Genomic DNA, 15,475 nt, shown 5'->3' with positions numbered 1-15,475 from the left:
GTACGCTGCCCGTTAATTACAAGTGCTACTATTGTCAGCGCTCAGGGGGGAACGCCTCTATTCACAGGGCTATTTTTTGCCATGAAGCTAAAGTACTGTACAGCTCTAGCAATGGAGACCTGAATAGCCCTGACTCACACATCCATTGTCTTGTGACCCTCTGTGTAGAAGGCTTTGTCCCTCCCCACTCTGCGCAAGCACCAATAATTTCTGGTTTTCTCTTCTCTGAAATGGGTCTTCCGCATGTTTTTTTTCCTTCTTGCCCGTCTATTTTTAAATCCACTCAGCAGTAAATTTAGCTCTGATTGCGTAGATGCAGACGAGGGATGAGCTGTCAGGACGAGCCCCATCCCACTCATGGATTCATACTACAATGGGAATTCTCCTCCCCTCCATGCAACTCAATCCTCAAAATGTGCAGAAGGTCAAATTTTGCTAGAGTTCCCATGTAGGAGTAAAGCCGATTTCAGGGAATCTCATGCCCGTTAGCCCAGAACAGGTTTCCATTTTAAGTTGTAAATAACAAATGTTTTGGACTCCATGCTCAAGTAAGAAGGTGGTGATCATTTTGACAGAAAAACAAAACATGAGGCAAGCTGCAGAAAAGGTTAAAACCTGCTCAGTGACATGCCGGTACCAAACTCAAGCGACATGCTGAGCTTGACACGGGAGGCATGTCCTGTTCCTCAGGTCACCGTGTGACTTCCTACAAGTGCGCTAAACCTGCAGTAGCTGGAAATCATGGAGGCCAAACCACCCTGTGAACTGTTGGTTATTTATTTCATTCAACGTAACAAGGCAAAATTCCATGAACTATGCACAATAAATATCATTCATTAAATTAATAAACACATAAAAACATCAGTTAGTGGACAAGTCTCAACATTTCATTGCCCTTAATAATAATAATAATAATAATAAACTGTGAAAACTTTCCCTTTTGATTTATCAAAGTGTAAAGTCTTAAATGCTATTAAATAAATGTGTTGAAAATGTTCAGATTTAGTTGAACTTTCACGAGAAATCCTTCAAGCTGAGAGCTCTGCTGACTGGTCTGCCCCAGCGTGGTCCAGTTCTTGGAGTCTGGTCAACTGAGGCTCTCTCTGTCTGCCTCTCCCGAGTCCTGCGTTTGGTGCTCACCAACCACGTGTGCTTGTCCTCTCACATGATTCAGTTTCCTGTAAGGGCTTCTTTCTCAGCAGAGAAAAGCGCAGTCATACGCTGGAAATCCTGGAACGCAGACTGCTGAGTCACCATTCCTTGGCACACGAGTTCACCCTGACCTGGTAAATTTGTTGGAACGTTTCGCTTCCTTGCGCTCTTCGTTTTTTTTTTTTTTTCCTTCCTGCCCCTCCCGTCTCTCTCCGTCTCTCTCTGCGGGGCACTTTCCAAAAAAGGAGTCCAACACAGACATTAACACAGGCCTTGTGCAGTTACTTTTTCCCCCAATGCACACAATACATTAATAATCCAGGAAGTATCATCGGTCGGGCAGGTTGATGACAGGCACCCACTGATCCAAACAGCGACTGTCTCTGCAGAATCTGTTCACTTTGCTCAGCGCGGGGTCCTTCCACAGCGACGACTGAGGATTCTGCAGGAGAGAGGGCAAAGCAGTTACCATCTGCTGATTTATGAAATGTGCAAACAGACTGAAATTACTCCGATTGCACAACCCGCTGCTAGCAACAGTTCCTTTGCAAGTACTGACAATGGCCTTGGTACACTGCCTCAGTGAGTAGCCAAAGAACCCTCTTTACAGCCTGAAGGGAGGCGAGCAAAGTACACAGCAGTACTACAGCAAACAGAGTAATGATGACACTTACAGTAACTAGAACGCAGTGCAGGTCCGTGGGTTCCCCTCCAGGTTTCACCCCTCCGAGTATTTCTGCCAGACGCCTCATGTTGCTCACGCGCAGGATGTTGATGTCGTTCTCGCAGCAGAAAGCCTGGATCAAGGTGAAGTGAATCTGGAGAGCCACGTCCTCCTCATCATCTGTGGCCAGCAGACACAACACCACATTGTCTGGATCCCTAAAAGAAGCAACAAGAGAGAGTTGTGAGGAAAGGGCAAAGGAAATTCATCTCTCAGTGCATTTATTAGAGTAGTTTATTATTATTATTATTACTATTATTAACTCACGCATTTAGTGACTTTGCTGCCTCATAGACTCCAACAGTGATGCAACCCTGAGGCAACGCCGAGCTCAGGACCTCCTCTAACGCTTTAGCCACCGATTCCATCCTGAGGAGACACAACATTTGACACACTTATTAAAATATCAGCCAGCTAAACACACAAGGACACAGTCAACGCGATAACTTAGCTGACTGTTAGTGCGCAAGTTATCCAGTGTGATGTTATTTACATGGAGGTGGACGATAGCGTTAATGATGTAACGTTGCATGTCTGATATTTACACACTGCAACGTGTACCAACACATAACAATATGAACATTTTGAATGACGAACACGTAGCGCTAAAGCTAGCTAAAACAACTAGCTTAACTAACGTTGAGGCTAAAGCTTTAGTTAGCGGACCGACTTGACGTTAGCTGACGTTACAGTAGCGTTACATGAGACCACATATCGCTAAATGACAGATGTCAGAACTGACAGTATGAGAGAGAAAACCTCACTTGACATACAAAGTAAAACAAGTAAAACAAGTAAAACAGCCCAGGGTTTGGGCATTTGCAGTGGTTCTGGTGCCAGTCGCTAAGTAGCTATAAATAAAAGTTTCAACTAAAGACAAGAGGAATGCAAAACGTGCACAAAGCTAGCAAAACAACGCAGGCTAACCTTTCTGATGAATTATCTCCACTTGTTTCTTCAAAAGTCATATTGCACATCCGAGCGGTTTGGTGTTCAATAATATCCAGAGCGGAATCTGGCTCCTTCTGTGCGCTGAGAGTCTCTCTGTGTGCCCCGGTGAGTCCAACGCTTCCAGTAGTAACAACCTCTGCGACCACAACTGATTTGCATAAACCGGTCCCATTGGTCACGTGGAAACACAGATTTCATGTTCAGCCTGTCTTTGTGGATACAGCGACACCCTGTGGCCGTGAGACGCAATTACTGCTGGGAAGACGCAGGGGACCAGCTTCTCACAGTAAGTCCATCACAAAATAATGTTTTATTTCATATTATACTACATGGTGCAGTGAAATGTTTACTTTGACAAAGCAAAATATCAAATATTCAAAATACAATATATATTCAACAAAGGATAGGATAATGGTTGCAAACAATATGAAACTGAAATATGGAATATTAAATATGGTGCAAGTATTAAAGGTACAAAATATTAAAAGTGGAGGTAATTGTCAACAACATCAGAGGTCTGCTACATATTTGCAGTTCCATATCAAATAAAATTGTTATTAATTATTTTGTGCATCCTTCTCTCTTCAAACTCTTATGACAAAGTGTATGCATATGTAAATAATTACTCCTTTGGACTAGGAGAAAGACAAATTAAAAAGGATTTGAATTAGTTAACGTCTCTAACTCCACCAAATGTATTATCGTGGCATGTAGATCCAAAGATTAAAAGACATATATTATATAGTACATTTATCATCTCTATAGACACTATGCTTCGACTGTGCATAATAAAATAGAGAAAAAATACAAAGATTTTTTAAAAGGAACATTTAAAGAGCAAATTTAGGCAAAAGAAAACAAAGAGCAAAACAATATTCACGATACATTCAGTTGTAGAACATAAGTAAGTAGTTAAAAAGTGGATGTGGAACATGACTTATGAAATACATAGACAGCTAAATTCCATTTAGCTGCTTCAGTTTCATGGTCACACAGCCATGGACACTTGAATAGAACTGAGCCATCATTAATGTTATTAATAACACCTAAGCTTTTCCTACTATGACAGAAAGACCTCTATGGCACATGACAATCCAGAACTAAATATATATAAATTGGAACACCCACATTGTTCAGGATAAATGTAATGTAAAGTAGCTCTGAGAGTTATGTATGTACAGTATGTATAGAGAATAAGCGTATAGTGCACTGTACATCAAATAGACCATCATTTGAATTAGAAAAAAAAAGGCTTTGTCTACACTACAGTCACAGTGGTCTAAATGGAAGTTCAGACACGTTCAATAAATTTACATCTGACAGGAACAAAAGTGTAGCTACAGACAGACTGTTAGAAAGAAAGGTCTTGAGTCTTCATCCCACAGTGTATACTGAGTAAGAGCGCCTCTAGTGGGAATGTAACGTAAACGCTTTTTTACTACAAGAAACGTTCAGCCTCGAAGTTGTCACCGCTGACTAGGAATCAGTTTCCATGACCCGCTTCTGCCCGAAACATCACTTAAAACCGACCGGAGACCAGCTCAGCCAGCTCTAAAACAACCGGCTGTGACGGTCCTCTGCATCTTCCCTACACCGGCAACGTGGCAAGACTCAACACTTCAAATTTGTACTCCCCCCCCACACATGTAAGTTACAATCCGAGGACACGGTTAGTCATGTCGAAACGACACAGGAAATGTTGACAGTGTTTGCTTATTTTTCGCGGGAATGAACCTGAAGATGGACGTGATTTCCTCTTTTCCAGCCTTGTTGGACTGCAGCTGTCAAACTCCTCAGGGCGTGCTCCACTGTTTACTCTCAGCTCCCTGAGAAGACACGGGCTGGGATACATCATGCAAACACAGCGGAGATGAAGGATTATGCACATTTATATCTTCACTGGTATCAATTTAATGTTTCTTTAATATCCTTTTGAAAGGTTTTTCTTCTCTCATCTGGATGATTTACACTCGTTTTGTGGCTCTGGATCCTGTGCAGTGACAACACTATATTCTGTGAACTTTATCCTCTTGTTATCATGCTGACTTGTTATCAGCTCATGTTGTGACTTTCCTGTGGAATGATGTGGCAGTCGTGGGTGCACTTTGACTGAGTCTGGCATGTGTGAGCTATAAGAACCCAAACAAAACATTTCTTTTTGTGTGGATTTTACTTTGAAATAAGGATTAATAAGGATACCTCAGGTGTTAAGGTGGGCTGATCCTGCGGGAGAGGGATCATCATGGATCACAGGGGTCACCCCCAGCCCGACTCCGGCCATCACCCCCACAGAACAAAAGAGAGGCCGGGCAACTACAGGTATTCTCACCAGGACAGGGACCAGAGCTACCCACCACAAAACCCCAGAGAGAGGGACAGGCACTGGGCTCATCCTGATGCCCGCTTTGGGGCTCATTTCACGAGTCCTCCTGCCAGACCGGAGCCATATCCTTACAACACTCAGCAGTATCCTTATGGCCATGCTCGTTTTGAACACCCACGACCCCAGTCCAGGTGTGTACAATAATCGGAGTTTTGTATAAATGATCTTTGTTGTTATCCGGAATGATCTCACACACATTGTGCCGGAGTGACTGCAACTAAATATTAAGAAGAATTAATACTAATTTTAATTTATGTAATCATGCAGTGCAAGACAAACACAAAAGTTATGACACTTCATAGTCTGGTGTCCTGATTTGGGGGCAGCATGGTGGTGCAAAAGCCCAGGATCAAGTGGGTCACCCATTGCCTTCCTGCAGTTCAGTGCATATTTTAAAATAATTTTTAAAGATTTTATTGCTATAGATAGATAGATTATATATAACAGGTGAAGAAAACGAATGAATGCATTGATGAAACCAGAGGTCCTTTATTTCCAGGCATGGGTATGACTATCCACAGCACAGCCACTGGGACTATAGAGACAGCTACGGTTATCATGACCATGACTACTATAGAGGACAGCATGGACGACAAGGTACAGTGATACAGAACAACGCTCTTATTAGCAGTGCACTACGCTCTATGTCTCGGTAAAAACAAAATCAGATGTCACCTGTATGTTACTCTGATCATTAAGACGCTGGCCAGTGGGGTCCCCAAGACTCCTGGAGAACAGACCATTACCATGACAGAACACACAAGCAGGAATATTCGGGGAACTCCTACGCTGAGGAGTACAGGTGAGCCGTGAGATTCCACTTCTATGAAAGTCCACCCCTTTTATTGATTTGTAACTGAGTGTAGAAAGCGGATGCATTTTGATTTGCAGAATGGCAGCGGTGCAATGGTAAAACATGAAGAAACAAGTCAAGTATTCACAAAAGCTTTTTATAGAATAAAAACAGTTAACATACTGATGAAGCTGAACATTATGTGTTGGAGCAGCAATAGAAAGCAGCAAACAGGTTATGTGTTTCTATGAAAGTGCAATATATCGTTTAAATTCTTTCAGGCACGACCGAGGGAGAGACCACTCCCAGTATTACCTCAATGACTATGAGGATAATCCCTCCAGGGACAACGAAGAGGTTTCCTCTTATTACCTGGGGACATTAGAAAGTTCCAAAAACTCTGGCTTATCCTCCAGCAGCTACGAACTGAGTCAGTACATCAACGGAGCTGAACACGGCGAGCCTGTCCCGCAGTCTGTTCACACTTCTGATGCTGGTGAGTGTACAGCTCAAGCAGCTTCCTCTCAGGTCCTCATCATCACATCACATGTTCTTTTGTGCTCAACATCTCCTCAGAGCATGGACCTGTGCATCAGATGTCCGCTCCTCTGAAGTACTCAATCCCTCACGCGGTCGTCAGCTTTGGGCCCTCAGGCCAGCTGATACGCGTCAGTCCAGGCTTGTCCGCACAGGAGAAAGTCAATCAGCTGGAAATCCACAGCCTGGAAGTGGGTTCAACACTCGCCTGTGTTGATAACATTATTATATTTTCTTTTTTTTAGCCACTAGTACTGTATTTGAGTGCAAGATTGTACTTGTCTTTACGTCTGCACAGGTCATTCTGAGTGAGACAAAGGAACAACAGGAGATGAGGAACTTCCCAGGGCCCTTAACCAGGTATTGCTTTGTCATATGTTGTGCAATTCTGAAACTGAACATGCTCACCACTAAATCATCTTAACAAAAGGATTGATACCATTATCCCAACCATCAGAATATATTCTGCTGAATGTTAATCTGGAATTAGTCTTGTGAGCCCCATTAAGATTATATTAAAAATTCAATGTTTATATGTTATTTGTATTTTCAATGGTTTTTGAAGGGAGGATTTGCACAAAGTAGATGCTATAGAGTTTGCCCACCAGAGGGCAGGCGCCTGCATCAGAGGTGACAAGCTGCATGACAAGAGTTCTGCCGCCCTCTTGTGGAATCTACTGATACTCCTCTGCAGACAGAATGGAGTAAGTGGATCATGTCTATTTATTACATGTGGAAACAGTATATGTTTCGCGTAGCATCAAACGACCATCTGAGTAATGATCGTGGTTTTTTTCCTGATACAGTTATCACTAAATCTCCATTGTTTCAGCAAATAGTTGGCTCAGACATCGCAGAGCTGCTGATGCAGGGCTCCCATTCAGATGGAAGCTGGGAGTCGGATGCTCCCACGCTCATCGACTTCGGCGAGGGCACGACTGCCGAAGCTCCACCGTGCAAAGGAGATGACCTGCTCACAGGAAACTGGAGCAGCTTCAGCTCTGAGGCCTCTGTGAAGGCCCTGCAGAGCTACACTCAACTGCTGCTGGCTGGAAGAAAGAAGGTTTCTACCTTTTCTCCCAACTCTCTAGTCATCTGATTTATTATTTATTTAGTTCCTTTATTTAAGTGAAGGTACTGATACCACAATGTAAAGATATTCCATTACAAGTAAAAGTCCTGCATTTCAAACCCAGAAGGGTAAAAAAGTACAGAAGTATTATCAGCTAATTGCCAGTTAAAACTACTTTATGTACACTAAGGAAGGTTAGTCCAGTGCCCCTCTCATCTTCATACTAGTTGCCATGGAGGTCATACTGTGCTGGAGTGTTTGTCTCACACTTTTCCATGTGGTTTCCAGGAGGCCTTGGAGCTAGCTATGAGCAACGGCCTGTGGGGGCACGCACTTTTTCTGGCCAGCAAAATGGACAACAGGTCCTATACCACTGTGCTGAACAGGTGAGAAAGGCAAAGTCATCTGAGACAGCTGCAGTATACAACTACACACGAGTGGTAATTTGTGAAGAAATGCTCTGACTAAACATAGATACTTATGGTCTGCCTTTAAACTTATGTTACAGCTACAAGGAAATGCTGCCAGTATTTCTGTCACTTGTAATTTGAGTCTATCCTTAGTGTCCTGTGTGTGAGAGTTTCAGTCAACCCCCCAGGAAGGCTGCTGTAGCCATGCTAGTGGTACGGCTGTGTGGATGGCAATGCCAGTCTGTCAGTTGGTCTGTTGGTCCACCCTTTTGGTCCAGACTGAACTAAACTATTGGATGGATTGCCATGAAATTTGGTGACCTGCTGACTTTTCCTCTCGAGCCACGAGGTTGACATTTGTGGTTTTGAATGAAATGTCATGATAACTGTTGGATGGATCGCCATGAAATTTCGTACAGACATTAATGTTCCCCTCAGGATGAATTGTAATCTATTTGGTGATCCTCTGACTTTTCTTTTAGCGCCATCGTGAGATCAAAATTTTACCAAATATCTGCAAAACAAATGACATTTGCTAATTGGCAAATGCTAGCATGCTAACATGCTAAACTAAAATGGTGAACATCATCAGCATGTTAACACTGTCCTTGTGAGCATATTAGCATGCTCATGTTAGCAATCACCCCAAAGCTCCACTGTGCCTAAGTACAGCCTCAGAGCTGTTAGCATGGCTGTAGACTCGCAGATTTGCAGACTTGGCTGTTAATTACAAAATGTGTTGGAAATCTGTATTTGACATTTTTATGGGAATAACTGCACCTTCAATCAATATTTCCCCGCACTGAACAGATGTTAACACAATTCAGTAATGAAGTTATGAACTCCTATAGCATTTGTCTGCAGACATAACTGAGGGAAGAAAACCTGTAGATGCTTATACTTGTGACTTGTGTAGCATATGGCAAGGAACATGACAGGACATCTAATCTATTCAACAAGTCCAGTGGCTTTCCCACATTTCTGTGTCCTTTATTTAGTTAGTTTGTGGAAGGTGATTACAGTTATGATAACAAGAAGTTAGACCTCTGAAACACTTTAACATGGCTTCCTGTTTGTAACCATTTTCAAAATACAAAAAAATAAAAATGCATGAGGCAATAGATATGATATAGTTTGTTTATTGGTGCAATTTCTAACATGTCTTTGTCAATTAGTCAAAGACGGAAACTCATTATTAAAAAAGCAATAAAGATGAATTATTTCTGTGAACTCACAAAAACTCATTACATCCTACATTGTTTTTCAGAGTTTACCTTGGCTCCTGAGTTGTTTATAATTTGCAGAGGGGAGTCTTATGACAGTACTTTACAGACCATTAACAGTTTCCTGGAGAGTGTAAATAGTTTGGCATATAATACACTTAATTAATGCCTATTATTCTCTGCATCAGTCACAGAGGAGTCAACAGAAGAACTGTGCTGAGGGAGGGCTCTGTCTTTAATAAGGAGAAATGTTGGTACCATATGACTTAACTACAGTTTCTGTGGTCTATTTATCATGTGACCCAGTCATTTTTTCACAGACTATTTTGGCATCACCAGTATGTCCCACAGCAAGATATGTCCTCTAGTGACACTAGAGGAATGTCTGGGGGATGGTTGACTGAAAGTCAGGCTGATTTTGATTTGTATTTTGTTAGTGTGGCAGCTGGGATGCTCTTTAAATGTGACGGCTTCTGCTTTAGCACAGTAGCTCGGCTGCTAGTGTGCAGTAAATCCTCAGTTAAGACGTGCAAATGACACAAAACTGGCTCTTTTGGCAGGTTTACAGGCCAGCTAACGGCCAGCGACCCCCTCCAGACTCTCTTTCAGCTGCTGTCTGGGAGAATCCCTGCTGTATCCATGGTAAAACATCCAGAACGTTAAGTCTTCATTATTGTATTCTAAAAATGTCAGTCTGTATCTTATAAGAGTTCTGATAGTGATGTTCTCTGCCCAGTGCTGTGGAAATGAAAAATGGGGAGACTGGAGGCCCCATCTGGCTGTTATGCTCGCCAACGAGACAGGAGATCCTGCCGTCCAACAGAAGGCTATCGTCACCATGGGAGACACTCTTGGTATGGACATGTTGACTGACAGATTGTAATGTTGTTTCTGCTCAGATATACAAGCTGATTGTGTTGTTTCTTCCCCGTGCAGCCTCCAAAGGCCTCATACATGCCGCCCATGTGTGCTACCTGACAGCCAGTGTTCCCTTTGGTGTGTTCACACAGAAGGCAGAGAGACTGGTGCTTCTAGGCAGCAGCCACAGGTGAGCTGTGCTTGCTCGTTAATGCCATTCGTGAGTTTTATTGCCACCTATGTGGTCATGATTTTGATGGAGATGTATAGGCTTTTCACACTGCATATCCTTAGCCCTGTTTCCCACTGGCACCTGCCTGTTTAGTTGACTCTCAGGCGATAACCCTGCAAAGTTGGGGCTAACTCTGGGCAGGCTTTTCACACTACACTTAGCCCCAGGCTAAGAAAGCTTTCACACTGACACGATCCTGAAACATTCCAACCAGTTAGCAGTTAGCCCCAAGTTTGCAGGGTTATCACCTGAGAATCGACTAAACAGGCAGGTGCCAGTGTGAAACGGGGCTAAATTAGCCCAGCGCTAAGAATATGCAGTGTGAAAAGCCTGGAACAGGGCCAGCAAGCATCATTATCTGCCATTACCACTATAGGCAAGGAGGTAAATGTCTTTCAATGCCATTCATTTTAATCTATAACGTTCTTGTTTGTTTTAGCTACTGAGTAGTGTTTGCTGAGATTACCTGTGTGCTATCCTCTCCTCTCCTTTAGGCAGCCCTTTGAATACTTTGCCACAAACCCTGCCATCCAGCGCACTGAGTTGTACGAGTACTGCCAGACACTTGGGGGCAAGAGCTTTTCAATACCGTCCTTTCAGGTAGCTTCCCTTTACGCCAGATACCACTGCTTTCTGCAAACAGTTTTATAAACTATGCAATTCTCATTTGCAGTCATGTTTAAATACAACTGACAAAGAGGCATTTGGTGCTGAATATTGCTGCGTTGTGGTCAGGTGTACAAGCTCCTGTATGCCAGCCGACTGCTGGACTGCGGGCTTGCATCTCAGGCCTTTCATTACTGTGAGGTGGTAGGACAGGCGATCCTCAGACAGAGGGGGCCTTTCTTTGTGCTGACTGGGGAGGTTATTAAGGTATTCACACATCCTCCACACACACATACCTATTATACATAAATATTATGTCTTATACATTTGAGTGCAGTAATCAAATTGATTGAGTGGGTATCAATTGAGTAGATGTACTGTACGTATGTGTCCTTTCTCCCGCAGCTGTCAGACAGGCTGAGACACTCTGAGGGTCAGTTCAGTGAAGCAGGGGTTAGCGGAGCCGGGCAGGAACCCGACTGGCTGAAACAGCTCCGTGCTAGGCACCACAGTTTACAGGTGAGTGCTCCAGACCATCTTCTCCAAGGCTTTCATTTCAGAAGAATGTCTAATATTAAGGAAAAATATCATCATTTTTTTTGTTTAAGCTGATCAGAAATTCAATTTTGACAATAATCTTAACCAGTTGGATGGAGCAAAGCTGCTTTTTTTCCCCCACACAACAGCGCGTGAATTGGGCCAATATTGGTCTGGTATGTAGTAAGGGCATGTTAGATTTCTGCCCAACTCGGTAACATTACTTAATAGGCAGTATTACTTTGAAATAAATGTAGGCACTCATGGCGTAGTTTTTGTATACACATTCAAAATAAGCAATAGTGGAGGTTATGTTATCGTTCAGTGTCTGTTTGAAAATGTATTTTACTTTCAAATGGCTTTCTTATACGTAGAAAAACCTTGTTTTTTTCAATCCATGCTAGCTGAGTGGCATTAGAGATGGCAATGCTGTCTTTTGGACCATTGGACTGTTGGTCCTCCACATTGGCACCGACCCAAATATCTCAACAACAACTGGATTGATTGCCATTAATTTTTCACTTTATATATCCTAATGACTTTGGTGATCCCTCGACTTTTCCTCTAGCACCACCATGAAGTTGAAATTTGTGGGGTTTGAGTTAAATGTTTCCACAACTGTTGGATGGCCATGACATTTTGTACAGATTCATTCAACTAGCGCCACCATCAGGCCAATGCTTTAATTTGTTCAATACTTGGGTTTATGGCCAAAAAATCTGCCAAACGAATGACATTCCCATGAGCCTCAGCTATACTAAACTAAACGAAATTGGTGAGCATGGTAAACATTATACCTGCCAAACATCACCATGTTAACACTGTCCTTGTGAGCATATTAGCATGCTGACATTAGCATTTTGCTCAAAGTTGTGCTGTGCTTAAGAACAGCAGTAGTTTGTCTTTTTTAGATACTAAATCTATGTAACTGATGTCTTCATTTGCTATTTTACTCAGATGGGGAGTTACGACGGTACTGAAACATACCAGCCACCTCCCGAGGGAAGTGTTTTGGCCTACGAGGATAGCAAAGTGTGCTCAGGTAATTTTTAGTCCTCTCTTCACTTCAAAACATGCATTGTGTGGCCTGCTTTCCACTAGAGTGCAGTGTCTTCCGCCTCTGCTTTCTTGTACACCTTCTAATGAAGACTCTTAAGAATACTTAAGAATGTTGCTTTCATTTTTATATTTCTACAGATTCTGACTTGGATGACCTGAGCCGTGACATCCAGAGCCCAGAGCCTGAACTCCTTTATTACAGAGGCACTGAGGATCAAGAAAGCCGTGAGCATCAAGTTGAAGGAAACACGGAGGAAATGGCCGCGTTGCCATGGGACGTTAGCGGAGCTCCGGACTGGTACGAAATGTGCAGCAAGCAACATGCCTTGTCCACGTCTGTTAAGATGAAAACTCTTACTGCACATGTGATATCCAATCCTAAAAGACCCCGTTATGTCATCGTCCTCTCCCTGTTGCTCTGTCTAGGCCACATGCCAATTCTCCAATGCCAGTAATGATGGTTTATGCTCCCCCAGTGCCCAGCATGGCCATGAGCCAGGACCTAAGTTATCATAACACAGATAGTGCTGAAGTCAGAACTGTCTCGCCACATTGTCCTCTGAGTAATCTGGCATCAGCCGCAGAGGGTGAGAATCTTATGTCAGGCAGCATTCATTCCTTTCTCTATTCAGATATTTACTATCGGCTATGGGGAGTTACTTTGTGTGCAATATTTTGATTTCATTTCTCCTACAGGGACTTGGTCGTCCTCTGAAGCAGGCACAGTGAGTAATGCTTGTAATATTCTGTTGTGATAAAAAACCAAGGAACACAAAGATGGCAACCTCCTGGTTTGATGTCATCACATTTATCTTTTTCTGGATATACATTGCCAAAATTGAATTATTTTCCAAAAAGTTCCCCTGGATGTTTGTTGTTGTCTGTAGGGGCAAAGCCAGCAGAGCATCCCGCAAGGTTTAGAGGCCTCCGAGCAGACCAACGAGCCTCCTGAGCAGGTGGGTGGAGCCCCTGTCATATTGACACCCGTTAAACCACATTACTGTCATTTGACATTTGCGTCATTTTCTCTGTGTTTTATGCAGAGCACGAAGGCGGGATGGTTTAGTGGTTGGTTCAAATCAAAACCCAAAGATGTTCCGAAGGAGAGTTCAAAGCAGGGAAGCGAAGCTCAGACAGTAAGAGTCAAGTATACATACATTGTGCTGTTCAGTTACAATCAAGTTTTCCATTTGGTGATGTAAGATATGTTTTTGCATGTTTTCTTAGGAGCTACCACCTACTACTGGCTTCTGTCCTCCTCCCCCGCCTGCAATTGTCTCTCCAGGCATGATTCCATTCCAGCCGTCCTCCACTGGGATCAATCCTTTTTCAAGGAAAGCAGGTGAATTATTATTTTTATTTACATTATGTTTTTTGGGTTCGTCCGTCCGTCCCGAACGCGATATCTCAGGAAAGCCTAGAAGGAATTTCTTCAAATTTGGCACAAATGTCCCCTTGGACTCATTATGGATGAACTCATTAGAATTTGGTGGTCAAAGGTCAAGGTCACGGTGACCCCATTCTCGTGAAGGCGATATATCCGGAACGCCTGGAAGGTCAAGGCCACTGTGACCTCACCAAACGTGTTTATGCCCATAACAGATACAATAATTGATGACCATATTTCATGACGATATTTAATGGGATGAAATGAAGTGATGACATTTTTTTACCCAAAAGGTCAAAGGTTAACTTCACTGTGACATCACAATGTCCTTGAAAAACACTGGCCGTTATTTAACACCATAACTGGGCAACAGACGGGCAGATTGTTACCATATTTCACAGTTGGTCTGACTCTGAATTGGTGACACTTTTGACTCAAAGGTCAAAGGTCATTGGGACCATCATAGCCATCATTTAAGAATGAATTTGGCGATTCCAGATTTCACACACGTTGACTGGGACGAGACAACTAGCACGGTACAGGCTTTCCTCCATCTCGTCCATTCTGCCTTTCACTTCCTGCCTCATTCTGAATTTCAAGCGTCATCTGAATCACACGACTGCAAACAACATAATTATTCAATTCCTTCCAAGTATTCACTACATAAATTATAATTAATCTGGAGTCTGTTTAGATATTTAAACTATCCAACTATCACATATATGTTGCCGTGTTCCACATTCTTCTTATTTTATGTGGGATTTCTGAGGACACTGACCCTTCTAGAGGAGCTGTGCCACTTCTGTGTCGCTGCCATTAACACATTTGCTGGCCAGCGTGTCCAATTTCATATTCTGGCTGAAACACAGTCATGATATGCAGCTTGCATTTTTTTGTACTGAAATTTAAAACATTGGCTGGCTCTAATGACATTTTACCTTCATTAAACTATTCAAATGTGATAGCTTTTTTAAATATCCGTGTCTTCTTCATAGGCCAGCAGCTGGGGTAGAAACCACTAGCCTGTATCACAGGTAAATCAAGTAACTTAACATATACATGTATATATACGTAACATATTAAAGATTTTTTAAAGGATTCACAGTAATTACTTTTAAATCTTTTGTATTTGTAGGATCACCACTAAAACCAAAGTGGCGATGTCACACCACCTACCATTAACAGTGCCTTCATGTCTAATGAGAGCTTCACCTGAGCTGGGATGAACACCAATATGATCTATACCCTCCCCACCGCCCACGCGTCTTTTTTAAGAATGCCCTTTCAAACCCCCACAGCTCACCCACCATCATGTTGCACATTAGATACAGAAATACTCTGGATGAACTGGCATAGTAACTCATATTGCAGTGACTAAAACAGCTGAGGTGTGCTTCCTAAAAGCTGACAGCAGGGAAATTACCAGTGGATGCAGAACATATTTGGGGAAAGGGATATGTTAATTGACCCCAATAACCATTTATGTATATGTATGAGGAATATGACCTGGAGCTTTAGCATGGGGGAAAAAGTTTGGAACTGCAACTTTGA

General features: G+C 42.7%; 2 protein-coding genes across 3 annotated transcripts; one reads left to right on the top strand and one right to left on the bottom strand.

Annotated features, from left to right (window-relative positions):
* Positions 1-761: 761 nt before the first annotated feature.
* On the bottom strand, positions 762-2,929 carry gadd45ab (growth arrest and DNA-damage-inducible, alpha, b). Of its 2 annotated transcripts, XM_070908348.1 has the most exons (4): positions 2,804-2,929; positions 2,144-2,245; positions 1,827-2,034; positions 762-1,594 (listed from the first exon to the last, which is right to left on the bottom strand). In XM_070908348.1, the coding sequence occupies exons 1-4, from the start codon at positions 2,851-2,853 to the stop codon at positions 1,481-1,483; spliced, it is 474 nt and encodes a 157-aa protein (XP_070764449.1). In that variant the 5' UTR covers positions 2,854-2,929; the 3' UTR covers positions 762-1,480. The 2 variants fall into 2 exon arrangements, with proteins under 2 accessions (XP_070764449.1, XP_070764450.1); XM_070908349.1 differs by lacking the exon at positions 2,144-2,245 and having other exon boundaries at positions 2,804-2,917.
* Positions 2,930-4,555: 1,626 nt separating this feature from the next.
* On the top strand, positions 4,556-14,936 carry sec16b (SEC16 homolog B, endoplasmic reticulum export factor). The gene is given in 24 exon segments (XM_070908864.1): positions 4,556-4,596; positions 5,060-5,341; positions 5,710-5,807; positions 5,910-6,012; positions 6,285-6,499; positions 6,580-6,731; positions 6,839-6,900; positions 7,106-7,244; positions 7,373-7,603; positions 7,901-7,998; positions 9,806-9,887; positions 9,982-10,099; positions 10,182-10,293; positions 10,830-10,935; positions 11,071-11,208; positions 11,347-11,460; positions 12,436-12,520; positions 12,676-12,835; positions 12,964-13,124; positions 13,234-13,275; positions 13,396-13,493; positions 13,581-13,673; positions 13,765-13,879; positions 14,920-14,936. Coding segments are annotated over 24 exon segments (2,862 nt in total).
* Positions 14,937-15,475: the final 539 nt, after the last annotated feature.

The sequence above is a fragment of the Enoplosus armatus genome, chromosome 7 (genome assembly GCF_043641665.1).
Source record: "Enoplosus armatus isolate fEnoArm2 chromosome 7, fEnoArm2.hap1, whole genome shotgun sequence".
In the NCBI taxonomy this organism is placed as follows: Eukaryota; Metazoa; Chordata; class Actinopteri; order Centrarchiformes; family Enoplosidae; genus Enoplosus; species Enoplosus armatus.
The sequence above is the reverse complement of the archived record's forward strand: the minus strand, read 5'-3'. Positions and strand labels throughout refer to the sequence as shown.